General features: G+C 46.5%; 1 protein-coding gene across 1 annotated transcript in view; it reads left to right on the top strand.

Moving 5' to 3' along the window:
- LOC137430930 (dual specificity calcium/calmodulin-dependent 3',5'-cyclic nucleotide phosphodiesterase 1A-like) overlaps positions 1-27139 on the top strand; it is a 400001-nt gene that overhangs the window by 93523 nt on the left and 279339 nt on the right. The window contains exons 4-6 of the mRNA XM_078782637.1: positions 4118-4300; positions 20538-20604; positions 21317-21433. Of these exons, the coding sequence (XP_078638763.1) occupies positions 4118-4300; positions 20538-20604; positions 21317-21433 (367 nt within the window). The remainder of the gene's footprint in view (positions 1-4117; positions 4301-20537; positions 20605-21316; positions 21434-27139) is intronic.

Genomic DNA, 27139 nt, shown 5'->3' on the forward strand with positions numbered 1-27139 from the left:
TTGGTGTCCTTTCGTTTTATACCTATCCTGCCTCCCCCCAGGCCCTCTCCCTCCAAAAACATCTCCCGATGTCCCTGCTCTCAAATGTTGTGTTTGTGTGCTTCCTCCCCTTCTCTTCCCATCTTGTCGACCGCTCCCCTTTTTATATACTTTGTTTGCTTGTTTGATTTGTTTCTTTGATAAATGTTAGCTCTTTCACGAGCCTCGACTCTGTATACAAAAAAAAAAAAAAAAAAAAACAAACCCAAAATATCCCGAAGACCCAAAACACCCCAAAGGGCCAAAACACCCCGAAGACTGAAAACACCCCGAAGACTGAAAACATCCCAAAAACCCAAAACGCCCCGAAGACCCCAAACACCCAAAAGACCCATAACACCCCGAAGACCCAAAACACTCCGAAGACCCAAAACACCCAAAGACCCAAAACACCCCAAAGACCCAAAACACCCCAAAGACACAAAATACCCCAACGACCCAAAATACCCCAACGACCCAAAAAGATCCCGAAGACCCAAAAAGACCCTGAATACCCAAAACACCCCGAAGACCCAAAATACCCAAAATACCTAAAAGACCCTGTCGACCCAAAACACCCCAAATACCCAAAACACCCTGAAGACCCAAAACACCCCAAAGACCCAAAACACCCCAAAGACCCAAAACACCCCAAAGACACAAAACGCCCCGAAGACCCCAAACACCACAAAGACACAAAACACCACGAACACCCAAAACACCCCGAAGACCCAAAACACCCCGAAGACCCAAAACACCCCAAAGACCCAAAAACACCCCAAATACCCAAAACACCCTGAAGACCCAAAACACCCTGAAGACCCAAAAGACCCCATAGAGCCCAAAGACCTAAAACACTCCAAAGACCCAAAATACCCTTAAAGGCCCAGAGGATCCAAAAACCCCGAAGACCCAAATGGTGCCGATGACATAGAAGACCCAAAATACCCCGAAGACCCAAAACACCCCAAAGACCCAAAACGCCCCAAAGACCACAACACCCCGAAGACCCCAAACATCCCGAAGACCCAAAACTCCCCAAAGACCTAAAATGCCCTCAAAAGCCCAGAGGATCCAAAAGACCCTGAAGACCCAAAACACCCTGAAGACCCAAAACACCCCGAAGACCCAAAACACCCCAAAGACCCAAAACACCCCAAAGATCCAAAACACCCCAAAGACCCAAAACACCCCAAAGACCCAAAACGCCCTGAAGACCCCAAACACCACAAAGACACAAAACACCACAACGACCCAAAACACCCCGAGGACCCAAAACACCCCGAAGACCCAAAACACCCCGAAGACCAAAAATACCTCAAAGACCCAAAACACCCCAAAGACCCAAAACACCCCAAAGACCCAAAACACCCCAAAGACCCAAAACACCCCGAAGACCCAAAACACCCTGAAGACCAAAACACCCCGAAGACCCAAAACACCCCGAAGACCCAAAACACCCCGAAGACCAAAAACACCCCGAAGACCCAAAACACCCCGAAGACCCAAAACACCCCGAAGACCCAAAACACCCTGAAGACCCAAAACACCCTGAAGAACAAAACACAGTGAAGACCCAAAGCACCCCGAAGACCCAAAACACCCAGAAGACCCAAAACACCCTGAATACCCAAAATACCCTAAAGAGCCTGAAGACCCAAAACACCCCAATGACCAAAAATACCCATGAAGGCCCAGAGGATCCAAAATACCCTGAAGACCCAAATATTGCCGAAGACCTAGAAGACCCAAAATATCCTGAAGACCCAAAACACCCCAAAGAGCCAAAACACCCTGAAGACTGAAAACACCCCAAAGACCCAAAACACCCCAAAGACCCAAAACACCCCGAAGACCCAAAACACGCCGAAGACCCAAAACACCCCAAAGACCCAAAACACCCCAAAGACCCAAAACACCCCCAAAGACCCAAAACGCCCCGAAGACCCAAAACACCCCGAAGAACCAAAACACCCAGAAGAACCAAAACACCCCGAAGACCCAAAACACCCCAAAGACCCAAAACACCCCAAAGACCCAAAACACCCCAAAGACCCAAAAAGATCCCGAAGACCCAAAAAGACCCAAACACCCCGAAGACCCAAAACACCCAAAAGACCTAAAAGACCCTGTAGACCCACAAGACCCAAAACACCCTGAAGACCCCAAAGACCCTTAAAGACCATTTAGACCCAAAATACCCTTAAATACCCCGAAGAGCCAAAATACCCTGAAGAGCCAAAATACCCCAAAGGCTCTTGAAGACCCAGAGGAAACAAAAGACCCTTAAGATGCAAAAGCCCCTGAAGACACTGAAACACAAAAGACCCCAAATACCCCAAAGACCCAAAATACCCTTAAAGGACCAGAGGATCCAAAAGACCCTGAAGACCCAAATGGCCCTGAAGACCCAAAACACCATGAAGACACAAAAGGCCCAAAATACACCGAAATGGTCACAGATGCCTATCCCTCTGAAACAACGTGTGGTGAGGCGCGCCGAGTCACGCTAGTTATCAGAATCAATACCTTGTATCGTTATAGAGACTGGGTCCTGTGGACCTTAAATAAATATTGAATATGTTTATACCAACCTGCAGGATTATCAGAATCAATACCTGGTATCACTATAGACACTGGGGTCCTGTGGACCTTTAATAAATAGTTAATATGTTTATACCAACCTGCAGGATTATCACATTTTCGTTTGCGAACCCTGGTATTAAAATAATCTTAGCTTGAGAAATAGATAATATGGTCTTATGTCTGAGGTAATGCCAAAGAGCTGTATCACCTTGGTTAGCTCTATCACCTTGATTAGCTGTATCACCTTGATTACCTGTATTACCTTGATGATGGACTTAGCTTTATGATGGACTTAACTTCAAAAGTTATCCATGGTTCATCACTCTTATGAAAATCGATAACTTGTGTTGGTAGACGCTCATCAAGTTGTCCTTTGACTATTTTACATAAAATGTCACATTTTGTATCAGATCAATGCATTAAATACCTGCTCCCATGTGAATCGCGTTATTAATTTACCAAAATTTCACATATCACTATCTTTAAGGGGACATATTATCTTTTTACACACTTTTATTTAACTTAATCTGAACCTTGTTTGTCCAGTTTCAAATCTTTGAGCCGTTCGTTTTCTAGGTTACATACGTCCTAGAGAGTTGAAATTTGGCCCACTGTCCTCTTTTCTGGTACATTTTCATCTAGCAACATTTAATTTTCAAAATAAAATTTAAAAAAGGTTTAAAACTTAAAAAGAAAAAGAAAAAGTGTGTGCCCTAAAACATGTTATTTCGTTTACTTGTTTCTTATGATATTACGCTGTGGGGCCCCGAATAAGCATATCTTTACACAATTGTGATCACTCATTCCCACTGGGGGTAGAATCTGGGTATCGGAATACAAATGAGGGTCATTTGTGATGATTTAAACAGTGATGATAATGTGTAATGAATCTGGATATTGGAAATTTGGCCTATGTTGAACTCAAAAATAATGAGTGGATGAATTCAGTGAACTGATATGAAAATCCTGTTCAAATTCCAAGTCAATCAGATGAAAATAGACAATTTGAGAAATTTGGCCTACGTTGACCTTTTGGCATTTGTTCACCTCAAAAGGGTGTCAGTTATATCAAATCGTCATTTGACATGGTAAGTTTCAGTTTCCTCTGCTGAACGGTTTTCGATGTGCGCTCTTAACAAAAGGTAGACACGTACGTATGTCTCCACACACCCGATTGCTTAACCTCGCTTTTGCTTCACGAGCGCAGGGTAACAGTAAAAAGCTCGGGGCTGGGACACAATATCACTCCACTAAAGAAAATAAGACATTCCTCACAATTCCGACCCATCTGAGAAATGACCCTCTGAAATGAATGATTTATTTATATTCTCCCAGAAACAAATGTTATTTCGGCATTTCTAACAAAAACAAAAATTTACAAAAATGTAAATGTCTTCTTTTTTTTTAATGGAAATGCTCTATAACAGGAGTATTATGAAAGCAGAATTCTTTTTTGCATTTTTCCAAACTCTTGGAAAACCTGAGCCCTGTCATATGATGTTGTGGAATGCAGGCGTTTGCTGGATACAGAAGATGAACTCAGTGATTTTCGCTCCGATGTTATACCCTCAGAGGTGCGCGATTGGCTTGCCTCCACATTTACACGCCAAATGGGCCTAATGCTGAAACGATCCGAGGAGAGGCCACGTTTCCGAAGCATTGTGCATGCTGTGCAAGCTGGTATTTTTGTTGAGAGGTACGTATCTACAGGGAACGTATTATCTACAATAATAAAAGTGCATGCGTGTGTGCGTGCGTGCGTGTGTGTGTGTGTGCGCACGCGCATCTCCATAACTCTAACACCATGAAACCTAGCAGTCTCGAACTTTGCAGGCATACTTCTTGACCTCCAAGAGATTGCATGAATGAAAACTGGGTGTTTGGGTGTGTTGATGAAGATCATTTACGCTAACAGGCTTACCTTTGGTTAGCCTGCATTCAGGTCGCTCAGCTTGGGTGGCCTTCATTCCGTCATTTTGTCCACTCCACTCAAGTACGCCTTGTCTTAGAACAGGTCGGTTTCTGTACAATAGAGCTTCATATCTACGAATGGTAGCCTAATATAGCTGATCTTCATACCTACAGCTACAATATTGCTGTATTCCTGTATACATCGCAATGCTTATAAACACCAGTATTTGTGCCTTTAGTTAATTTCTGCAAATCTCGAGAATCTCTTCACGTGAACTGAATTTCAAAATTTTAGCTGCAGAATTGAACTCGGCAGCAGTTCGTTCTGACTGTTAAAAAGTGTTCATTTGTCGAATTCGGACATAGTGGGACACTCCGGGCATCTCAACGGGTCGTACTAAACACAGCTCGGAGAAGTCCGGGGATGCCCAAAGACACTTTTTCAGGAAATACACTTTTTAGCAGTCGGCACTGCTGCGAAGCTGAATTCCGCCGTTTCATTTTTGAAATTTGGTTCAGGTTAAGAGTTTGTGGAGCGTATGGCATTTTAGTTTTAAAAAGCGAGAGGAAAATAAATAAAGGCACAAGCTACATCGATGAATAGCAAGCTACTTCAAATGTTTGATCACCATAGTAGTGAGTTGAGACTTTTGGAATCACTGAGAAGGGATTTAGCTGTATATCTCAATGTGCGCGCTGGTCTGCTGGTACACACAGTAAGGGGAGATCATGTGCATTATGTAGGCCGGGCTCATGTGGCTTTGTGCTTTATATATGAGGATAAGGATCCTGAAAACGATTGTTTTCAATGCAAAGTTTTTTTATATATAGGATTTGTGAAATATGTTGGCTTCTTGGAACTCTTTCAATAATTCGAGCAGCAGTGTTTAGTACATATATATGGCTGATGGACCTCAGATTGTGGCAGCCCATAACACAGCCTGTTACAGACGAGCAACAAACGAGTGTACCAAAACAAGAGCAGGTGGCCTCGTGAGATAGCAACAAACGAGTGGAGCTTGCTTTGTGAGATAGCAACAAACGAGTGTAGCTTGCTTTGTGAGATAGCAACAAACGAGTGTAGCTTGCTTCGTGAGATAGCAACAAACGAGTGGAGCTTGCTTCGTGAGATAGCAACAAACGAGTGGAGCTTGCTTCGTGAGATAGCAACAAACGAGTGTACCAAAACGAGTACACCAAAACAAGAGCAGATTGCTTTGTGAGATAGCAACAAACGAGTGTAGCTTGCTTTGTGAGATAGCAACAAACGAGTGTACCAAAACGAGTACACCAAAACAAGAGCATCTTGCTTTGTGAGACAGCAACAATCGAGTGGAGCTTGCTTCATGAGATAGCAGCAAACGTGTGTCGCTTGCTTCGTGAGATAGCAACAAACGAGTGTAGATTGTTTCGTGAGATAGCAACAAACGAGTGGAACTTACTTTGTGAGATAGCAACAAATGAGTGGAGCTTACTTTGTGAGATAGCAACAAACGAGTGTAGATTGCATTGTGAGATAGCAACAAACGAGTGAAGCTTGCTTCGTGAGATAGCAACAAACGAGTGGAGCTTGCTTTGTGAGATAGCAACAATCGAGTGTAGCTTGCTTTGTGAGATAGCAACAATCGAGTGGAGCTTGCTTTGTGAGATAGCAACAAACGAGTGAAGCTTGCTTCGTGAGAAAGCAACAAACGAGTGGAGCTTGCTTTGTGATATAGCAACAAACGAGTGTAGCTTGCTTTGTGAGATAGCAACAATCGAGTGGAGCTTGCTTCGTGAGAAAGCAACAAACGAGTGGAGCTTGCTTTGTGAGATAGCAACAAACGAGTGAAGCTTGCTTCGTGAGATAGCAACAATCGAGTGGAGCTTGCTTTGTGAGATAGCAACAATCGAGTGTAGCTTGCTTTGTGAGATAGCAACAATCGAGTGGAGCTTGCTTTGTGAGATAGCAACAAACGAGTGAAGCTTGCTTCGTGAGATAGCAACAATCGAGTGGAGCTTGCTTTGTGATATAGCAACAAACGAGTGTAGCTTGCTTTGTGAGATAGCAACAATCGAGTGGAGCTTGCTTCGTGAGAAAGCAACAAACGAGTGGAGCTTGCTTTGTGAGATAGCAACAAACGAGTGAAGCTTGCTTCGTGAGATAGCAACAATCGAGTGGAGCTTGCTTTGTGAGATAGCAACAAACGAGTGTAGCGAGCTTTGTGAGATAGCAACAATCGAGTGGAGCTAGCTTCGTGTGAAAGCAACAAACGAGTGTAGCTAGCTTCGTGAGAAAGCAACAATCGAGTGGAGCTTGCTTTGTGAGATAGCAACAATCGAGTGGAGCTTGCTTTGTGAGATAGCAACAATCGAGTGGAGCTTGCTTTGTGAGATAGCAACAATCGAGTGAAGCTTGCTTCGTGAGATAGCAACAATCGAGTGGAGCTTGCTTTGTGAGATAGCAACAAACGAGTGTAGCTAGCTTTGTGAAATAGCAACAAACGAGTGGAGCTTGCTTCGTGAGATAGCAACAAACGAGTGTACCAAAACGAGTACACCAAAACAAGAGCAGATTGCTTTGTGAGATAGCAACAAACGAGTGTAGCTTGCTTTGTGAGATAGCAACAAACGAGTGTACCAAAACGAGTACACCAAAACAAGAGCATCTTGCTTTGTGAGACAGCAACAATCGAGTGGAGCTTGCTTCATGAGATAGCAGCAAACGTGTGTCGCTTGCTTCGTGAGATAGCAACAAACGAGTGCACCAAAACGAGTGTACCAAAACAAGAGCAGGTTGCTTCGTGAGATAGCAACAAACGAGTGGAGCTTGCTTCGTGAGATAGCAACAAACGAGTGTAGATTGTTTCGTGAGATAGCAACAAACGAGTGGAGCTTACTTTGTGAGATAGCAACAAACGAGTGGAGCTTACTTTGTGAGATAGCAACAAACGAGTGTAGATTGTTTCGTGAGATAGCAACAAACGAGTCGAGCTTGCTTCGTGAGATAGCAACAAACGAGTGTACCAAAACGAGTACACCAAAACTAGAGCATCTTGCTTTGTGAGACAGCAACAATCGAGTGTAGCTTGCTTCGTGAGATAGCAACAAACGAGTGGAGCTTGCTTTGTGAGATAGCAACAAACGAGTGTAGATTGTTTTGTGAGATAGCAACAAACGAGTGAAGCTTGCTTTGTGAGATAGCAACAATCGAGTGGAGCTTGCTTTGTGAGATAGCAACAATCGAGTGAAGCTTGCTTTGTGAGATAGCAACAAACGAGTGAAGCTTGCTTCGTGAGAAAGCAACAAACGAGTGGAGCTTGCTTTGTGAGATAGCAACAAACGAGTGGAGCTTGCTTTGTGAGATAGCAACAATCGAGTGGAGCTTGCTTTGTGAGATAGCAACAATCGAGTGGAGCTTGCTTTGTGAGATAGCAACAAACGAGTGGAGCTTGCTTTGTGAGATAGCAACAAACGAGTGTAGATTGTTTTGTGAGATAGCAACAAACGAGTGAAGCTTGCTTTGTGAGATAGCAACAATCGAGTGGAGCTTGATTTGTGAGATAGCAACAATCGAGTGAAGCTTGCTTTGTGAGATAGCAACAAACGAGTGAAGCTTGCTTTGTGAGAAAGTAACAAACGAGTGGAGCTTGCTTTGTGAGATAGCAACAAACGAGTGGAGCTTGCTTTGTGAGATAGCAACAATCGAGTGGAGCTTGCTTTGTGAGATAGCAACAATCGAGTGGAGCTTGCTTTGTGAGATAGCAACAAACGAGTGAAGCTTGCTTCGTGAGAAAGCAACAAACGAGTGTAGCTAGCTTTGTGAGATAGCAACAAATGAGTGGAGCTTGCTTTGTGAGATAGCAACAATCGAGTGGAGCTTGCTTTGTGAGATAGCAACAATCAAGTGGAGCTTGCATTGTGAGATAGCAACAAACGAGTGAAGCTTGCTTCGTGAGAAAGCAACAATCGAGTGGAGCTTGCTTTGTGAGATAGCAACAATCGAGTGGAGCTTGCTTCGTGAGAAAGCAACAAACGAGTGGAGCTTGCTTTGTGAGATAGCAACAAACGAGTGAAGCTTGCTTCGTGAGATAGCAACAATCGAGTGGAGCTTGCTTTGTGAGATAGCAACAAACGAGTGTAGCGAGCTTTGTGAGATAGCAACAATCGAGTGGAGCTAGCTTCGTGTGAAAGCAACAAATGAGTGTAGCTAGCTTCGTGAGAAAGCAACAATCGAGTGGAGCTTGCTTTGTGAGATAGCAACAATCGAGTGGAGCTTGCTTTGTGAGATAGCAACAATCGAGTGGAGCTTGCTTTGTGAGATAGCAACAAACGAGTGAAGCTTGCTTCGTGAGATAGCAACAATCGAGTGGAGCTTGCTTTGTGAGATAGCAACAAACGAGTGTAGCTAGCTTTGTGAAATAGCAACAAAAGAGTGAAACTTGCTTCGTGAGAAAGCAACAAACGAGTGGAGCTTGCTTTGTGAGATAGCAGCAAACGAGTGTAGCTTGCTTTGTGAGATAGCAACAATTGAGTGGAGCTTGCTTTGTGAGATAGCAACAATCGAGTGGAGCTTGCTTTGTGAGATAGCAACAATCGAGTGGAGCTTGCTTTGTGAGATAGCAACAAACGAGTGCAGCTTGATTTGTGAGATAGCAACAAACGAGTGTAGATTGTTTCGTGAGATAGCAGCAAACGAGTGTAGCTTGCTTTGTGAGATAGCAACAATCGAGTGGAGCTTGCTTTGTGAGATAGCAACAATCGAGTGGAGCTTGCTTTGTGAGATAGCAACAATCGAGTGGAGCTTGCTTTGTGAGATAGCAACAATCGAGTGGAGCTTGCTTTGTGAGATAGCAACAATCGAGTGAAGCTTGCTTTGTGAGATAGCAACCAACGAGTGGAGCTTGATTTGTGAGATAGCAACAAACAAGTGTAGCTAGCTTTGTGAGATAGCAACAATCGAGTGGAGCTTGCTTTGTGAGATAGCAACAATCGAGTGGAGCTTGCTTTGTGAGATAGCAACAATCGAGTGGAGCTTGCTTTGTGAGATAGCAACCAACGAGTGGAGCTTGATTTGTGAGATAGCAACAAACAAGTGTAGCTAGCTTTGTGAGATAGCAACAAACGAGTGGAGCTTGCTTTGTGAGATAGCAACAAATGAGTGGAGCTTGTTTTGTGAGATAGCAACAATCGAGTGGAGCTTGCTTTGTGAGATAGCAACAATCGAGTGGAGCTTGCTTTGTGAGATAGCAACAAACGAGTGAAGCTTGCTTCGTGAGAAAGCAACAAACGAGTGGGGCTTGCTTTGTGAGATAGCAACAATCGAGTGTAGCTTGCTTTGTGAGATAGCAACAATCGAGTGGAGCTTGCTTTGTGAGATAGCAACAATCAAGTGGAGCTTGCTTTGTGAGATAGCAACAAACGAGTGCAGCTTGATTTGTGAGATAGCAACAAACGAGTGTAGATTGTTTCGTGAGATAGCAGCAAACGAGTGTAGCTTGCTTTGTGAGATAGCAACAATCGAGTGGAGCTTGCTTTGTGAGATAGCAACAATCGAGTGGAGCTTGCTTTGTGAGATAGCAACAATCGAGTGGAGCTTGCTTTGTGAGATAGCAACAAACGAGTGTAGCTTGATTTGTGAGATAGCAACAAACGAGTGGAGCTTGCTTTGTGAGATAGCAACAAACGTGTAGATTGTTTCGTGAGATAGCAACAAACGAGTGGAGCTTGTTTCGTGAGATAGCAGCAAACGAGTGTAGCTTGCTTTGTGAGATAGCAACAATCGAGTGTAGCTTGCTTTGTGATATAGCAACAAACGAGTGGAGCTTGCTTTGTGAGATAGCAACAAACATGTAGATTGTTTCGTGAGATAGCAACAAACGAGTGGAGCTTGTTTCGTGAGATAGCAACAAACGAGTGTAGATTGTTTCGTGAGATAGCAACAATCGAGTGGAGCTTGCTTTGTGAGATAGCAACAAACGAGTGGAGCTTGTTTCGTGAGATAGCAACAAACCAGTGGAGCTTGTTTTCGCGAGATAGCAACAAACGAGTGGAGCTTGTTTCGTGAGATAGCAGCAAACGAGTGGAGCTTGCTTTGTGAGATAGCAACAAATGAGTGGAGCTTGCTTTGTGAGATAGCAACAATCGAGTGGAGCTTGCTTTGTGAGATAGCGAGTAGAGCTTGCTTTGTGAGATAGCAGCAAACGAGTGGAGCTTGTTTCATGAGATAGCAACAAACGAGTTTAGATTGTTTCGTGAGATAGCAACAAACGAGTGGAGCTTGCTTTGTGAGATAGCAACAAACGAGTGGGGCTTGCTTTGTGAGATAGCAACAATCGAGTGGAGCTTGCTTTGTGAGATAGCAACAAACGAGTGGAGCTTGCTTTGTGAGATAGCAACAATCGAGTGTAGCTTGCTTTGTGAGATAGCAACAATCGAGTGGAGGTTGCTTTGTGAGATAGCAGCAATCGAGTGTAGCTTGCTTTGTGAGATAGCAACAATCGAGTGTAGCTTGCTTTGTGAGATAGCAACAATCGAGTGCAGCTTGCTTTGTGAGATAGCAACAATCGAGTGCAGCTTGCTTTGTGAGATAGCAACAAACGAGTGGAGCTTGCTTTGTGAGATAGCAGCAAACGAGTGGAGCTTGCTTTGTGAGATAGCAACAATCGAGTGTAGCTTGCTTTGTGAGATCGCAACAATCGAGTGTAGCTTGCTTTGTGAGATAGCAACAATCGAGTGTAGCTTGCTTTGTGAGATAGCAACAATCGAGTGTAGCTTGCTTTGTGAGATAGCAACAATCGAGTGTAGCTTGCTTTGTGAGATAGCAACAATCGAGTGTAGCTTGCTTTGTGAGATAGCAACAATCGAGTGTAGCTTGCTTTGTGAGATAGCAACAAACGAGTGGAGGTTGCTTTGTGAGATAGCAGCAATCGAGTGTAGCTTGCTTTGTGAGATAGCAACAATCGAGTGTAGCTTGCTTTGTGAGATAGCAACAAACGAGTGGAGGTTGCTTTGTGAGATTACAGCAATCGAGTGTAGCTTGCTTTGTGAGATAGCAACAATCGAGTGTAGCTTGCTTTGTGAGATAGCAACAATCGAGTGTAGCTTGCTTTGTGAGATAGCAACAAACGAGTGGATCTTGCTTTGTGAGATAGCAGCAATCGAGTGTAGCTTGCTTTGTGAGATAGCAACAATCGAGTGTAGCTTGCTTTGTGAGATAGCAACAATCGAGTGTAGCTTGCTTTGTGAGATAGCAACAATCGAGTGTAGCTTGCTTTGTGAGATAGCAACAATCGAGTGTAGCTTGCTTTGTGAGATAGCAACAAACGAGTGGAGGTTGCTTTGTGAGATAGCAGCAATCGAGTGTAGGTTGCTTTGTGAGATAGCAGCAATCGAGTGTAGCTTGCTTTGTGAGATAGCAACAATCGAGTGTTGCTTGCTTTGTGAGATAGCAACAATCGAGTGTAGCTTGCTTTGTGAGATAGCAACAATCGAGTGTAGCTTGCTTTATGAGATAGCAACAATCGAGTGTAGCTTGCTTTGTGAGATAGCAACAATCGAGTGTAGCTTGTTTTGTGAGATAGCAACAATCGAGTGCAGCTTGCTTTGTGAGATAGCAACAAACGAGTGGAGCTTGCTTTGTGAGATAGCAGCAAACGAGTGGAGCTTGCTTTGTGAGACAGCAACAATCGAGTGTAGCTTGCTTTGTGAGATAGCAACAATCGAGTGTAGCTTGCTTTGTGAGATAGCAACAATCGAGTGTAGCTTGCTTTGTGAGATAGCAACAATCGAGTGTAGCTTGCTTTGTGAGATAGCAACAATCGAGTGTAGCTTGCTTTGTGAGATAGCAACAATCGAGTGTAGCTTGCTTTGTGAGATGGCAACAATCGAGTGTAGCTTGCTTTGTGAGATAGCAACAATCGAGTGTAGCTTGCTTTGTGAGATAGCAACAATCGAGTGTAGCTTGCTTTGTGAGATAGCAGCAAACGAGTGGAGCTTGCTTTGTGAGATAGCAACAATCGAGTGTAGCTTGCTTTGTGAGATAGCAACAAACGAGTGGAGGTTGCTTTGTGAGATAGCAGCAATCGAGTGTCGCTTGCTTTGTGAGATAGCAACAATCGAGTGTAGCTTGCTTTGTGAGATAGCAACAAACGAGTGGATCTTGCTTTGTGAGATAGCAACAAACGAGTGGATCTTGCTTTGTGAGATAGCGAATAGAGCTTGCTTTGTGAGATAGCAACAAACGAGTGGATCTTGCTTTGTGAGATAGCAACAAACGAGTGGATCTTGCTTTGTGAGATAGCGAGTAGAGCTTGCTTTGTGAGATAGCAACAATCGAGTGTAGCTTGCTTTGTGAGATAGCAACAATCGAGTGTAGCTTGCTTTGTGAGATAGCAACAATCGAGTGTAGCTTGCTTTGTGAGATAGCAACAATCGAGTGTAGCTTGCTTTGTGAGATGGCAACAATCGAGTGTAGCTTGCTTTGTGAGATAGCAACAATCGAGTGGATCTTGCTTTGTGAGATAGCAACAAACAAGAGCAGCTTGTTTATTTTATTAATCGGCAATTATGCTATTTTGGAATAGACGGCGCTTGTGTTTCTGAATGAAAATGTCACACACATCATGTGGGGATATGGTGACGTCATGGTGTATGTTCATGAGGGCCAGAGATGCCATCCGACCTTCTCCCATGGAATATCTTAGGAAGGTCTTCAGACGACGCAGGCAAGAAAATGAGCGTTCGGCCTCACAGGAGCCGACAGGGAGGGTGCATCCAACATGGAGTAGGTGCATCCATCTACTGCGCAGAACCAATCCATGAATGTGCGTGGAAGCGTGTTGTTGGGTCTCCTTCTCCAAAACACCTGCCAGTCTCTAAGCTCATTTATCAGTCCTGCGGGATGTTCCATGTCGTTTTTCCAAAGCAACAGCCTCTGATGTCGGGCTGGAATGTCGCAGGTATCGGCGATTACTGCAGATGCATCAGCGGAAACAGATCGCTACCTTCCCGGTTTCAGCACAGAATCGGGTGTCCACTTCCTGTCTGAGGTGATGGAATGGACATGTTTCTGAGGTAGAAGAGCAAGGTAGTATTGGCGGCGGTGTTTGGACGATGGATTTGTCGTTTTACAACTCTCGGCATTGTGACGCCACCTCCAACAGATTCTATCATGGCCTCAGCGTGATCGAACCAAAGAGAGAATTCAGTTTCAGCATTTGACGGGAGTTGAGTGAGCGCGTCCTTCTTGTCGTCAATTATAGATTATGCCTCCAGCACATCCATGTAGAGTATGCCTCCAGCACATCCATGTAGAGTATGCCTCCAGCACATCCATGTAGAGTATGCCTCCAGCACATCCATGTAGAGTATGCCTCCAGCACATCCTTGTAGAGTATGCCTCCAGCACATGCATGTAGAGTATGCATCCAGCACATCCATGTAAGGTATGCCTCCAGCACATCCATGTAAGGTATGCCTCCAGCACATCCATGTAAGGTATGCCTCCAGCACATCCATGTAGCGTATGCCTCCAGCACATCCATGTAGATTATGCCTCCAGCACATCCATGTAGATTATGCCTCCAGCACACCCATGTAGAGTATGCCTCCAGCACATCCATGTAGAGTATGCCTCCAGCACATCTGTGTAGAGTATGCCTCCAGCACATCCATGTAGGGTATGCCTCCAGCACATCCATGTAGTGTATGCCTCCAGCACATCCATGTAGAGTATGCCTCCAGCACATCCATGTAGAGTATGCCTCCAGCACATCCTTGTAGAGTATGCCTCCAGCACATCCATGTAGAGTATGCCTCCAGCACATCTGTGTAGAGTATGCCTCCAGCACATCCATGTAGGGTATGCCTCCAGCACATCCATGTAGTGTATGCCTCCAGCACATCCATGTAGAGTATGCCTCCAGCACATCCATGTAGAGTATGCCTCCAGCACATCCTTGTAGAGTATGCCTCCAGCACATCCTTGTAGAGTATGCCTCCAGCACATCCATGTAGAGTATTCCTCCAGCACATGCATGTAGAGTATGCCTCCAGCACATCCATATCGAGTATGCCTCCAGCACATCCATGTAGAGTATGCCTCCAGCACATCCATATAGAGTATTCCTCCAGCACATCCATGTAGAGTATGCCTCCAGCACATCCATGTAGAGTATGCCTCCAGCACATCCATGTAGAGTATGCCTCCAGCACATCCATGTAGAGTATTCCTCCAGCACATGCATGTAGAGTATGCCTCCAGCACATCCATGTAGAGTATGCCTCCAGCACATCCATGTTGAATATGCCTCCAGCACATCCATGTAGAGTATGCCTCCAGCACATCCATGTAGAGTATGCCTCCAGCACATCCATGTAGAGTATGCCTCCAGCACATCCATGTAGAGTATTCCTCCCGCACATGCATGTAGAGTATGCCTCCAGCACATCCATGTAGAGTATGCCTCCAGCACATGCATGTAGAGTATGCCTCCAGCACATCCATATCGAGTATGCCTCCAGCACATCCATGTAGAGTATGCCTCCAGCACATCCATGTAGAGTATGCCTCCAGCACATCCATGTAGACTATGCCTCCAGCACATCCATGTAGAGTATGCCTCCAGCACATCCATGTAGAGTATGCCTCCAGCACATCCATGTAGAGTATGCCTCCAGCACTTCCATGTAGCGTATGCCTCCAGCACATCCATGCCGTTGCGTTGCGAAGGGGGGGGGGGGGCGCACCCCCTGCACCCCCCCCCCTGGATCCGCCACTGCATACATACATACATACATACGGACAAACAGTGTTCTAGACCGCTTTGCCCTATGGGCTTCGCCGTAAATAGTTTGTGTCACACTCACTTAATTGTCTTAATGGTGTTCTGAACTATCTGTACTCGAACTAAAAGAAGGTGATGTCTGTGGATCTCTACGTCTGTTCAGAATGTATGGAATCCAAAACGGCTTAGTCGACCTCAACCACATTCTGCATTCTTGCTTGGGGTACCCAGAGTCAGGTTATGTGTGTGGAATAACCTCCCCCTGTCCCCATCTTCGTCGACCTCAACCACATTCTGCATTCTTGCTTGGGGTACCCAGAGTCAGGTTATGGGTATGGAATAACCTCCCCCTATCCCCCTCTTCGTCGAACTCAACCACATTCTGCATTCTTGCTTGGTGTACCCAGTGTCAGGTTATGGGTATGGAATAACCTCCCCCTGTCCCCCTCTTCGTCGAACTCAACCACATTCTGCATTCTTGCTTGGGGTACCCAGAGTCAGGTTATGGGTATGGAATAACCTCCCCCTGTCCCCCTCTTCGTCGAACTCAACCACATTCTGCATTCTTGCTTGGGGTACCCAGTGTCAGGTTATGGGTATGGAATAACCTCCCCCTGTCCCCCTCTTCGTCGAACTCAACCACATTCTGCATTCTTGCTTGGGGTACCCAGAGTCAGGTTATGGGTATGGAATAACCTCCCCCTATCCCCCTCTTCGTCGAACTCAACCACATTCTGCATTCTTGCTTGGGGTACCCAGAGTCAGGTTATGGGTATGGAATAACCTCCCCCTGTCCCCCTCTTCGTCGAACTCAACCACATTCTGCATTCTTGCTTGGGGTACCCAGAGTCAGGTTATGGGTATGGAATAACCTCCCCCTGTCCTCCTCTTCGTCGAACTCAACCACATTCTGCATTCTTGCTTGGGGTACCCAGTGTCAGGTTATGGGTATGGAATAACTTCCCCCTGTCCCCCTCTTCGTCGAACTCAACCACATTCTGCATTCTTGCTTGGGGTACCCAGTGTCACGTTATGGGTATGGAATAACCTCCCCCTATCCCCCTCTTCGTCGACCTCAACCACATTCTGCATTCTTGCTTGGGGTACCCAGAGTCAGGTTATGGGTATGGAATAACCTCCCCCTGTCCTCCTCTTCGTCGAACTCAACCACATTCTGCATTCTTGCTTGGGGTACCCAGTGTCAGGTTATGGGTATGGAATAACCTCCCCCTGTCCCCCTCTTCCTCGACCTCAACCACATTCTGCATTCTTGCTTGGGGTACCCAGAGTCAGGTTATGGGTATGGAATAACCTCCCCCTGTCCTCCTCTTCGTCGACCTCAACCACATTCTGCATTCTTGCTTGGGGTACCCAGTGTCAGGTTATGGGTATGGAATTCTTTGTTTTCTTGTGACGTCATCGGAGCACGCGCGCAGGGCACCCTGGGACACCTCGGCCATTTTGATACCCTCTCGAACAACGTCAACGTCGTCAGCGGATTCACATTAAATAGTTTTTGTTCACGACCAGTCATGCCAATTTGCGGCGTATTTCGTTGATCAAACAGGCCAGGCATTAGACCAGGAGTTAAGTTTTACAAAACGCCCAAACTTCTACTGAATGAGGGTGAGGAAACAAGAAATTTAAGTGAAGAGAGGCGGCGTTTGTGGAAGGCTGCCATCAATCGCAGTGACATCCAAACAGAATCACAGTGGGATCGCACACCTGTCTGCTCCGAGCATTTTGTTAACAGTAAGTAAGAACATGTTTCATTGTATAACCATACAATTACTATAATCATTAATGATATTGAATACAATATTTGGTTTTTATGATATCAGTGATAGTGACATTTAAATATAAAATATTGACTGTTGATTGAATATTTCACTTTTTTGGCCATGTATTTGGACTTAATAACTCGCCTTGTATTTATTTTAATGGGGAGGGCATCAGCTGTGTCTCTCGACACATTTTTAGTTATTCTGAACACCCTACGTGGGTCACCTGAGGCCACTGTGGGTCACCTGAGGCCACTTGCTCACATTCTTCTCAAATTGATCATTTGATAGACCATAAGGGTCACACCCAATGACAGAAATCTTCTCTTTGTAACGAACAAGAACGTCCGGGGGGAGCGTCTCTTGGTAGCCAAGGTTGGCACTCACACTGCTAGCCATACTCAAGCCTGGATCTACCGTATCCTTACGTACACTCCAAGTCTGTTCTACAGGTAGTTGGTTGCAGGTTGACCCACTGACCAGGTGTTCACCAGTTCACTGGTCCACGGCAAACTTAAACCGAATGTTCTGTGTTTGTTGGGCAACAATACGTAATATAAACTAGATGGCACCACACTCCACATGAACGTGACAAAACAAACAAAATTACTTTATAAAACAGACTTTTTGCGATCCGCATTCACCATAAACCAACGCAACAAATCAATATCAGCGCACACGGACAGATTAGCTTGGGTATCAAAATGGCTGCCGTGCAATGCGAGATGGGTAACTGTGACGTCAGTGAAAACAAAGGATAACCTCCCCCTGTCCCCCTCTTCCTCGACCTCAACCACATTCTGCATTCTTGCTTGGGGTACCCAGAGTCAGGTTATGGGTATGGAATAACCTCCCCCTGTCCCCCTCTTCGTCGACCTCAACCACATTCTGCATTCTTGCTTGGGGTACCCAGTGTCAGGTTATGGGTATGGAATAAACTCCCCCTGTCCCCCTCTTCGTCGAACTCAACCACATTCTGCATTCTTGCTTGGGGTACCCAGTGTCAGGTTATGGGTATGGAATAACCACCCCCTATCCCCCTCTTGGTCGACCTCAACCACATTCTGCATTCTTGCTTGGGGTACTCCAGAGTCAGGTTATGGGTATGGAATAACCACCCCCTGTCCCCCTCTTCGTCGACCTCAACCACATTCTGCATTCATTCTTGGTGTACCCAGTGTCAGGTTATGGGTATGGAATAACCACCCCCTGTCCCCCTCTTCGTCGAACTCAACCACATTCTGCATTCTTGCTTGGGGTACCCAGAGTCAGGTTATGGGTATGGAATAACCACCCCCTAGTCCTCCTCTTCGTCGACCTCAACAACATTCTGCATTCTTGCTTGGGGTACCCAGAGTCAGGTTATGGGTATCGAATAACCTCCCCCTGTCCCCCTCTTGGTCGACCTCAACCACATTCTGCATTCTTGCTTGGGGTACCCAGTGTCAGGTTATGGGTATGGAATAACCACCCCCTATCCCCCTCTTGGTCGACCTCAACCACATTCTGCATTCTTGCTTGGGGTACTCCAGAGTCAGGTTATGGGTATGGAATAACCACCCCCTGTCCCCCTCTTCGTCGACCTCAACCACATTCTGCATTCATTCTTGGTGTACCCAGTGTCAGGTTATGGGTATGGAATAACCACCCCCTGTCCCCCTCTTCGTCGAACTCAACCACATTCTGCATTCTTGCTTGGGGTACCCAGAGTCAGGTTATGGGTATGGAATAACCACCCCCTAGTCCTCCTCTTCGTCGAACTCAACCACATTCTGCATTCTTGCTTGGGGTACCCAGAGTCAGGTTATGGGTATGGAATAAACACCCCCTGTCCTCCTCTTCGTCGAACTCAACCACATTCTGCATTCTTGCTTGGGGTACCCAGTGTCAGGTTATGGGTATGGAATAACCTCCCCCTATCCCCCTCTTCGTCGAACTCAACCACATTCTGCATTCTTGCTTGGGGTACCCAGAGTCAGGTTATGGGTATGGAATAACCTCCCCCTGTCCCCCTCTTCGTCGAACTCAACCACATTCTGCATTCTTGCTTGGGGTACCCAGTGTCAGGTTATGGGTATGGAATAACCTCCCCCTATCCCCCTCTTCGTCGACCTCAACCACATTCTGCATTCTTGCTTGGGGTACCCAGAGTCAGGTTATGGGTATGGAATAACCTCCCCCTGTCCTCCTCTTCGTCGAACTCAACCACATTCTGCATTCTTGCTTGGGGTACCCAGTGTCAGGTTATGGGTATGGAATAACCTCCCCCTGTCCCCCTCTTCCTCGACCTCAACCACATTCTGCATTATTGCTTGGGGTACCCAGAGTCAGGTTATGGGTATGGAATAACCTCCCCCTGTCCTCCTCTTCGTCGACCTCAACCACATTCTGCATTCTTGCTTGGGGTACCCAGTGTCAGGTTATGGGTATGGAATAACCTCCCCCTGTCCCCCTCTTCCTCGACCTCAACCACATTCTGCATTCTTGCTTGGGGTACCCAGAGTCAGGTTATGGGTATGGAATAACCTCCCCCTGTCCCCCTCTTCGTCGACCTCAACCACATTCTGCATTCTTGCTTGGGGTACCCAGTGTCAGGTTATGGGTATGGAATAAACTCCCCCTGTCCCCCTCTTCGTCGACCTCAACAACATTCTGCATTCTTGCTTGGGGTACCCAGAGTCAGGTTATGGGTATCGAATAACCTCCCCCTGTCCCCCTCTTGGTCGACCTCAACCACATTCTGCATTCTTGCTTGGGGTACCCAGTGTCAGGTTATGGGTATGGAATAACCACCCCCTATCCCCCTCTTGGTCGACCTCAACCACATTCTGCATTCTTGCTTGGGGTACTCCAGAGTCAGGTTATGGGTATGGAATAACCACCCCCTATCCCCCTCTTGGTCGACCTCAACCACATTCTGCATTCTTGCTTGGGGTACCCAGAGTCAGGTTGTGGGTATGGAATAACCACCCCCTGTCCCCCTCTTCGTCGACCTCAACCACATTCTGCATTCATGCTTGGTGTACCCAGTGTCAGGTTATGGGTATGGAATAACCACCCCCTGTCCCCCTCTTCGTCGAACTCAACCACATTCTGCATTCTTGCTTGGGGTACCCAGAGTCAGGTTATGGGTATGGAATAACCACCCCCTGTCCTCCTCTTCGTCGAACTCAACCACATTCTGCATTCTTGCTTGGGGTACCCAGAGTCAGGTTATGGGTATGGAATAAACACCCCCTGTCCTCCTCTTCGTCGAACTCAACCACATTCTGCATTCTTGCTTGGGGTACCCAGTGTCAGGTTATGGGTATGGAATAACCACCCCTTGTCCCCCTCTTCGTTGACCTCAACCACATTCTGCATTTTTGCTTGGGGTACCCAGAGTCAGGTTATGGGTATGGAATAACCCCCTCCACATATCCTTCTCCAACCTTTTCAAGTTCTCAGAAATATCCTTTCCTGCACTGCTCCCCAGGATGTATCGACGCACATCGAGCATGATTGGGCTGAATTATCCACCAGGAGTGATATCGGTCTTGAAGGTCAGTGGTTTGTTCCCCATGCATGGCATCATCAATGACATTTGTCATGGAGTGAAATGGATTGGTCATCTTCATTTATTGTGCAGCATTTGGCTGCTGGTTTGCATTGCTGGGAGCATGGTTATGCTACAGTTCACTCTTGTAAGTTAAAACAGGAATTTGCAATACGTTCAGGGTGCTGGTGATAACTACCCTCCTCGTAACGGAAACCACCGTGGGATCTCTAAAATGTGCCAACTAATGCTGGCAAACAGCACACCCAGCTTAATGTCAATATGATGGACTGCACACATTGATGTGTTGCCCTGCCTGTGAATCATCAAGAATACAGTTTATAACTGAGCCGACATTTGAACCCAGGCTAGACAGCTCAAAGGCGAGTGCACATACCCCTCGTGGTGAGTACCCCCAGACGATGATGCTGTCTGCCCATTGGATGGTGAGTACCCCTAGACGATGTTGCCAGCCCATTGGATGGTGAGTACCCCTAGACGATGTTGCCAGCCCATTGGAGTGGTGAGTACCCCTAGACGATGTTGCCAGCCCATTGGATGGTGAGTACCCATAGTGTCTAGACGATGATGCCAGCCCATTGGAGGGATGAAGACAATAAAACGATGTACCTTTGAGATTGTTGTATTGTCAGAATTTTACTTTGAGCTCTTCTCGTTTTGCAAGTAAAACCTGGAAAGTTTTATGTTTCTTCACTCAGAACATAGACAAGTGGTCTTTCAATGTTTTTGCATTGAATGAAGCAAGTGGAGACCATGCACTGAAATTTATTGTTTATGATCTACTTACAAGATACGACCTCATCGCCAGATTCAAGGTAAGAAGATGCATTATTTACCTGAGGTGTTATGAATTGGAATTTAAAACATTCTTTTGATCCAAATAAGTAAAAAATTGCCTAAAATCGATCTCAACACGGTACTGACATTTCCTATTTACAATGCTTTTGCTGTTTACTCCAATTAATATCGGATTTCTATGAGTTTTCAACTGTACGTACTGAAATATATCGTTATCACAATGTTATCTGCAGTTAACAGAAGCAGTACAAGGTGCGTTACCCTTTCATCGCAGGCAGGTCGGTGGCCTCTCCGATTTGTTCACGCGTCTCCTCCGATCTAGCTTCCTCTACTCTCTCTGTCCTCTGAAACTCCCAAAAACTCCCTGATGTTTGCCAGGACATTCTTCCAATAACTCCACACTCGTTAAACTTACAAAATCCAGTTCTTCACTCTTTGCAGATGTGGAACACTTTCCAGACGTTGTGTTATTCCCTTCATCGATTTATGTAGGCAGTGGTACGCTGTTATCTCATATTGTAGTGCCGAGTGGGGCTACTGTGGGCCACGTCGAGGTAGGCCGCCATGGGGAGAGGGGAGCGAGAGGCCGCTGTGGGCGGGGCCGAGTGAGGTTGCTGTGGGAGGAGCCGAGTGAGGCAGCTGTGGGCGGGGCCGAGTGAGGAGGCTGTGGGTGGGGCCGAGTGAGGCAGCTGTGGGTGGGACTGGGGCCGAGTGAAGCCTGTGTTGCCGTTGACTGGAATAAAGATGGTGCTTGATCCTATCTGCATCTCCACATCGTTATAACAAAGACATCACAATTGGCGACGAGGATTTTTCTAATCGTGGCTACGTCGTATGGAAAGGTCCCGGAGTATGCTGGGACAACTTTGAACTTTTTGCGCAGCAGCTTTTATTTCATCGCTAACGACATCGTCGAGGTGGGGAAGCAGAAGACGATTCTTCTTCTATCGTCCCTCTCGGCGGAAGTTTCCGTTTGCTGTGTGACTTGATTTCTCTGGCGAGGACGTCGGATGATGTTGTTACCCACAAGTCCATAGTGAAGACTCTGCACGACCATATTAAACCACACAAGTCACCACAGTTATCGCGGTACGAGTTCAACAACCTGGTTCGGTTTCCCGATGAGAGGGTAACTGATTTCGTGGTCAGGCTCAAGCATCTGTTGGGGGATTTTTACTTTTTTATTTTTTATTTTTTGGTATACAAAATCGAGGCTCGTGAAAGAGCTAACATTAATCACAAAAAAAAAAACTGACACAAAACACACAATAAAGGGAGCGGGAGACAAGATGGGCAGAGAGAGGGAAGCACACAAGTACAACAGTAGAGAACAGGAACATCGGGAGATCTGTGGGAGGGAGAGGGCTTGGGAAGGAGGAGGAATGGGAAGGTGGGGTGGGGGGGGGGGGGGGGGGTGGGAGAGGTATAAAACACATGGACACTGCTAGGACTTCCAGGAAAGACGTCGGTATTTCAGAAAAGTGGATCTGGGGTGAATTAATTGAGGTAGAAAAGATGAAGGTTTTGGATGGGGGAAGATAAGAGATGGTGGTGAACAGCTGTTTTAAAGACCTGGAGGGAGGAGTGGGATTGAAGAGAGTGAGGGAGTTTGTTCCAGAGGAGGGAGTAAAGAGGAATGAAGGAGTGGAGGTGAGCAGAGAGTCTTGATTTTGGCAATTTCACCAGAAGAGGGTTGCTGGCAGATATTGTGCGACCTGTAGGAATATTTAGGGGACAGAGCACAGATAGAGCTGGGGGAGCCAGGCCGGAAAGCAGTCTGTAGAAGACAGAAAGACCACCAACCTGCCTGCGGTGAGTGAGTGAAAGGCCCTCACAATTGGCTTCATCGCGGGAGATTCCAATGATTCTGAAAGCTTTGGTTTCAACAGCGTGAAGCCGAGCTCGGTGTGAGGCAGGAGCACCAGCCCAGAGGGGAGAGCAGTATTCCATTGAGCTGCAGATGAAAGCCTTGTATGTGGTGAGGAGTTCAGCTGTGCCAAGGAAGGACTTCACACGATGGAGGATGCCGTTGGGCCACATGTTGACTACGACCAGAGAGGAAATCCGCAAGCCAGGCGTGGAAATTTCCATGGATAGCATAGAAGGAGAGTTTGGTAAGCAGAGCTGGGTGCCAGACCGTATCGAAGGCACGTGATATGTCAAGGGAGACAGCTCTGATTTCCTGTTTGGCATTGAAGACCTCCAGCCTTTGTTGAGACAGCAGAATGAGCATGTCCAGAGTAGAGTGACCTGGTCTGAAACCAAATTGATGATCAGAGATCAAGCCATTGGAGAAGAGGAAGGATTTGATATCCGAAGCAATAATGGATTCCATGACTTTGCTGATAATTTGGAGCAGGCTGATTGGTCTGCAATTGCAAGGATATGTTTTTGCACCTTTTTGTGTAAAGCGGTGATGTTGGATGATTTCCAAAGTGATGGCAGATGACATGAGCAAAAGCGAGGGTGAAGAGAATAGAGAGAGGGTGTGAAAGAGCAGCAGAGCAGGATTTTAGGACCTGTTGCCTGATGCCAGTTGCAGAATCAGAGTCGAGGTTTGACAGAAGCTTCTCCACCTTGTCAGGAGAGAAGGACACAGAGTCCAGGAGCAGCTGGGTTCGACTGGGTAAGGTGGGTACAGTCGTTCACTGGGTAAGTAAGTACAATTGTCGTTTTGATGACGATGAACGATCACAAAGATTGAAGGGTCGTTTTATTGCAAGGTTGTGAGATGAGAAGATGGTCGTGTCAATTTTACGGATAACGTTTGAAGAGATTCCGTTTGCTAAAGCGGTTGAAACTGTGGCTGTTGTGGAACAAGCTAGAAAGGATGTTCGCACCATTGTTGGGGAGGACTCGGCTGTTAATGCCATAGCTGTGGGAGTGTCACGTGCTCGCAATTCTCCAACTGGGTCGGCGGATCAGGGAACTTCTTCTTCCTCTTCTTCCCGGGTACATGTAGGCAGTGCGTTACAGGGACAACTACCACAGCAGCCTTGTCAGGGATGTGGTGGTTCACATTCTCGTGAGAGCTGTCCATTTCGGAATGTGGTGGGTTACCGGTCTGGTAAGACAGGCCATGTGCGGAGGTCTGTCCGGGCCGGGCACCGTCATCGGTTGATGTGGTCGGGGCTGGCAGAGAGTTTGATCAACAGAGCGTTTTTCCAATGACGTTAGCTGTGAATCACCCCTTTGTGGTGGCTCTCAGTGTGAATAGCAGACCAGTCAACTTCACAGTGGATACTGGTGTATCAGTCAGTTTCGTGAGTAAATGGATCTGGTGTCAGTTGGGCTGTCCGGTGTTAGCCTCAATACACACTACCCTTCATACTTACACACAGGAGATGATAAAGCCATTAGGCTTGATAGATGCATTGGTTTGTTTTTGGGACCAGCAAGCGGTGTTGCCCCTGCATGTGGTTGATGGTTCTGGACAATCTCTACTTAGTCATGATTGGTTGCACACCATTCGTCTTGATTGTGCAAACATTTACAGTGTCCATATGTCATTTCCATCTCCTTTGCCCTTGGAGGGGATCTTGGAAAAACACCAAGTTATATTTGGGCCTGAACTTGGGAAGCTCAAAGGTGCTCAAGGTCGTCTGCACCTGAAGGAGGGTGTCAGTCCGCGATTCTGTAAACCTCGACTGGTGCCATATGCCCTTCGCGATTGGGTCAAAGCAGAGCTCAATCGATTGGAAAAGATTGGCGTCATTGAACTGGTGGATCACTCTGAATGGGAAAAGATTGGGGTCAATGAACCGGTGGAACACTCAGTGGGCGACGCCCGTGGACAAAGTGCTTAAGCGGATTTGAGGTATTTTCTTGTGTGGTGATTTTAAAGTGACTGTTAACCCCAACCTCTGCGTGGAGCAGTATCCACTGCCATCCATTGACTAGATAGATTAAAAGTTGGTGTGGAGTCTTTACTTCATGCAGTTGGACTTGCGTGATGCGTACTTTCATCTCGAGATCACGCCGGAGGATCGTCATCTCCTTACCGTCAATACGTGTTAGGGTATGTACCAGTATACCCGTCTTTGTTTCGGGATCGCTTCAGCTCCTGCAATGTGGCAGAAGGCGATGGATCATCTTTGTACCGACTTACCTGCACAATGCCATCTGGAGGACATCCTCATTGCAGGCGCCACAACATCTTGCGAACATTGACAAGGTGATATCTAAGTTAGCTGCTCATGGCCTTTGCTTGAACAAGGACAAATGCTTATTCTTTCAGAAGTGAGTGGAGTTATTGGGGCATGTCATCACCCTCATCACCCGATGGAATATGTCATCACCCCAGAGGGGCTGTCCAAAGCCCCTCAGAAAGTTGACGCTATAGCTGACATGCCCAGCCCAAGGGACAAAGGTCAGCTTCGTTCCTTCATTGGGCTTGATCAGTATTGCCAGAGCTTGTCAGCAACCTAAGCACTGAGCTTGCTCCGCTGACTCGCATGCTGCGCCGAGATGTTAGTTGGAGGTGGAGTTCGATGGAACAAGCAGCATTCAAAGGAGTCAAAGCTCACCTTACTGCAGACACGGTACTCACACATTCCGAACTAACGCCTTACTGCAGACACGGTACTAACAACTTCATGTCCTCTCATTCTGGCATGTGACAGCTCGTCGTATGGAATCGGTGCTGTCTTGTCTCAGGTGATGGGTGACGGTGCTGAGCGTCCGGTGTGTTTTGCGTCACGTGCTCTAACAGCCACAGAACAGAACTATGCTCAGATTGAGCGTGAAGCACTGAGTCTGGGATGGGGCGTGTTGAAATTTCGTCAGTACTTGATTGGTCGGCATTTCTCCTACAAATTGTTCATCAGCCACTTCAGTTCTTGTTTAATCCTCATAAAGGCATTCCAGCCACTATCGCTGCTCGGGTACAGGGGTGGTGTCTTGTCTTCAGTGTGTACGGCTATGAAATCAAATTTCGTGCTTCCAAACGGCACGCTAACTGTGATGGCCTGTCTCGATTGGCGTCTACCAAGGCCGGTGCCGAACCTGCAGATGAGGTCGAGATGTTCATCATGTTAGAACAGATTGAATCTGGTCCGGTAATCGCTGCGGAAGTGGCCGCTGTTATTCGTTGTGAACCTGTGCTGTCACATGTTGCACACGTTGTTTTGTCAGGTTATTGGCGCAAGTTGCCCTCGACGTCAGAATATGCTCAATTTGCGTCCGAGCTGTCTTTAGCTCAAGGTTGTGTAATGTGGGGCATGACGTGGTCATTCTTGCTGCTTCACGTCAGCGCTGTCTCAATGAGTTGCATGAGGATCATTTGAGTATGGTCAAAACAAAGACTTTAGCCCGGAGTTTGTTGTGGTGGCCCGGGCTTGATGTGGACATTGGGTGGACAGTAAAAGCATGTGATACATGTCAAACTGATGCTGATAATCCCTCATGTCTGTCGTTATGGCCGCCTGCTGATAGAATGTGGCAGCTCGTTCATGTAGATTTTGCAGGGCCAGTGATGGGCCGCATGTTTCTGGTGGTGATCCACGCTAACTCAATGTGGCCAGAAGTAGCTATAATGGAGTCCACCTTGGCAGAGAACACTCTCTATCTCACCCTCTCTCTGTTCTCTTCACCCTCTCTTTTGCTCAAGATCATCTGCCAGCATCCTGGAAATCAGCCAACATTACCGCTTTACACAAAAAATGTGCAAAAACAGATTCGGGCAACTACAGACCAATTGGCCTGCTCCCAATAATCAGCAAGAT

The sequence above is a fragment of the Myxine glutinosa genome, chromosome 7, assembly GCF_964187855.1.
Source record: "Myxine glutinosa chromosome 7, kmMyxGlut1.1, whole genome shotgun sequence".
NCBI classification, from domain to species: Eukaryota; Metazoa; Chordata; class Myxini; order Myxiniformes; family Myxinidae; genus Myxine; species Myxine glutinosa.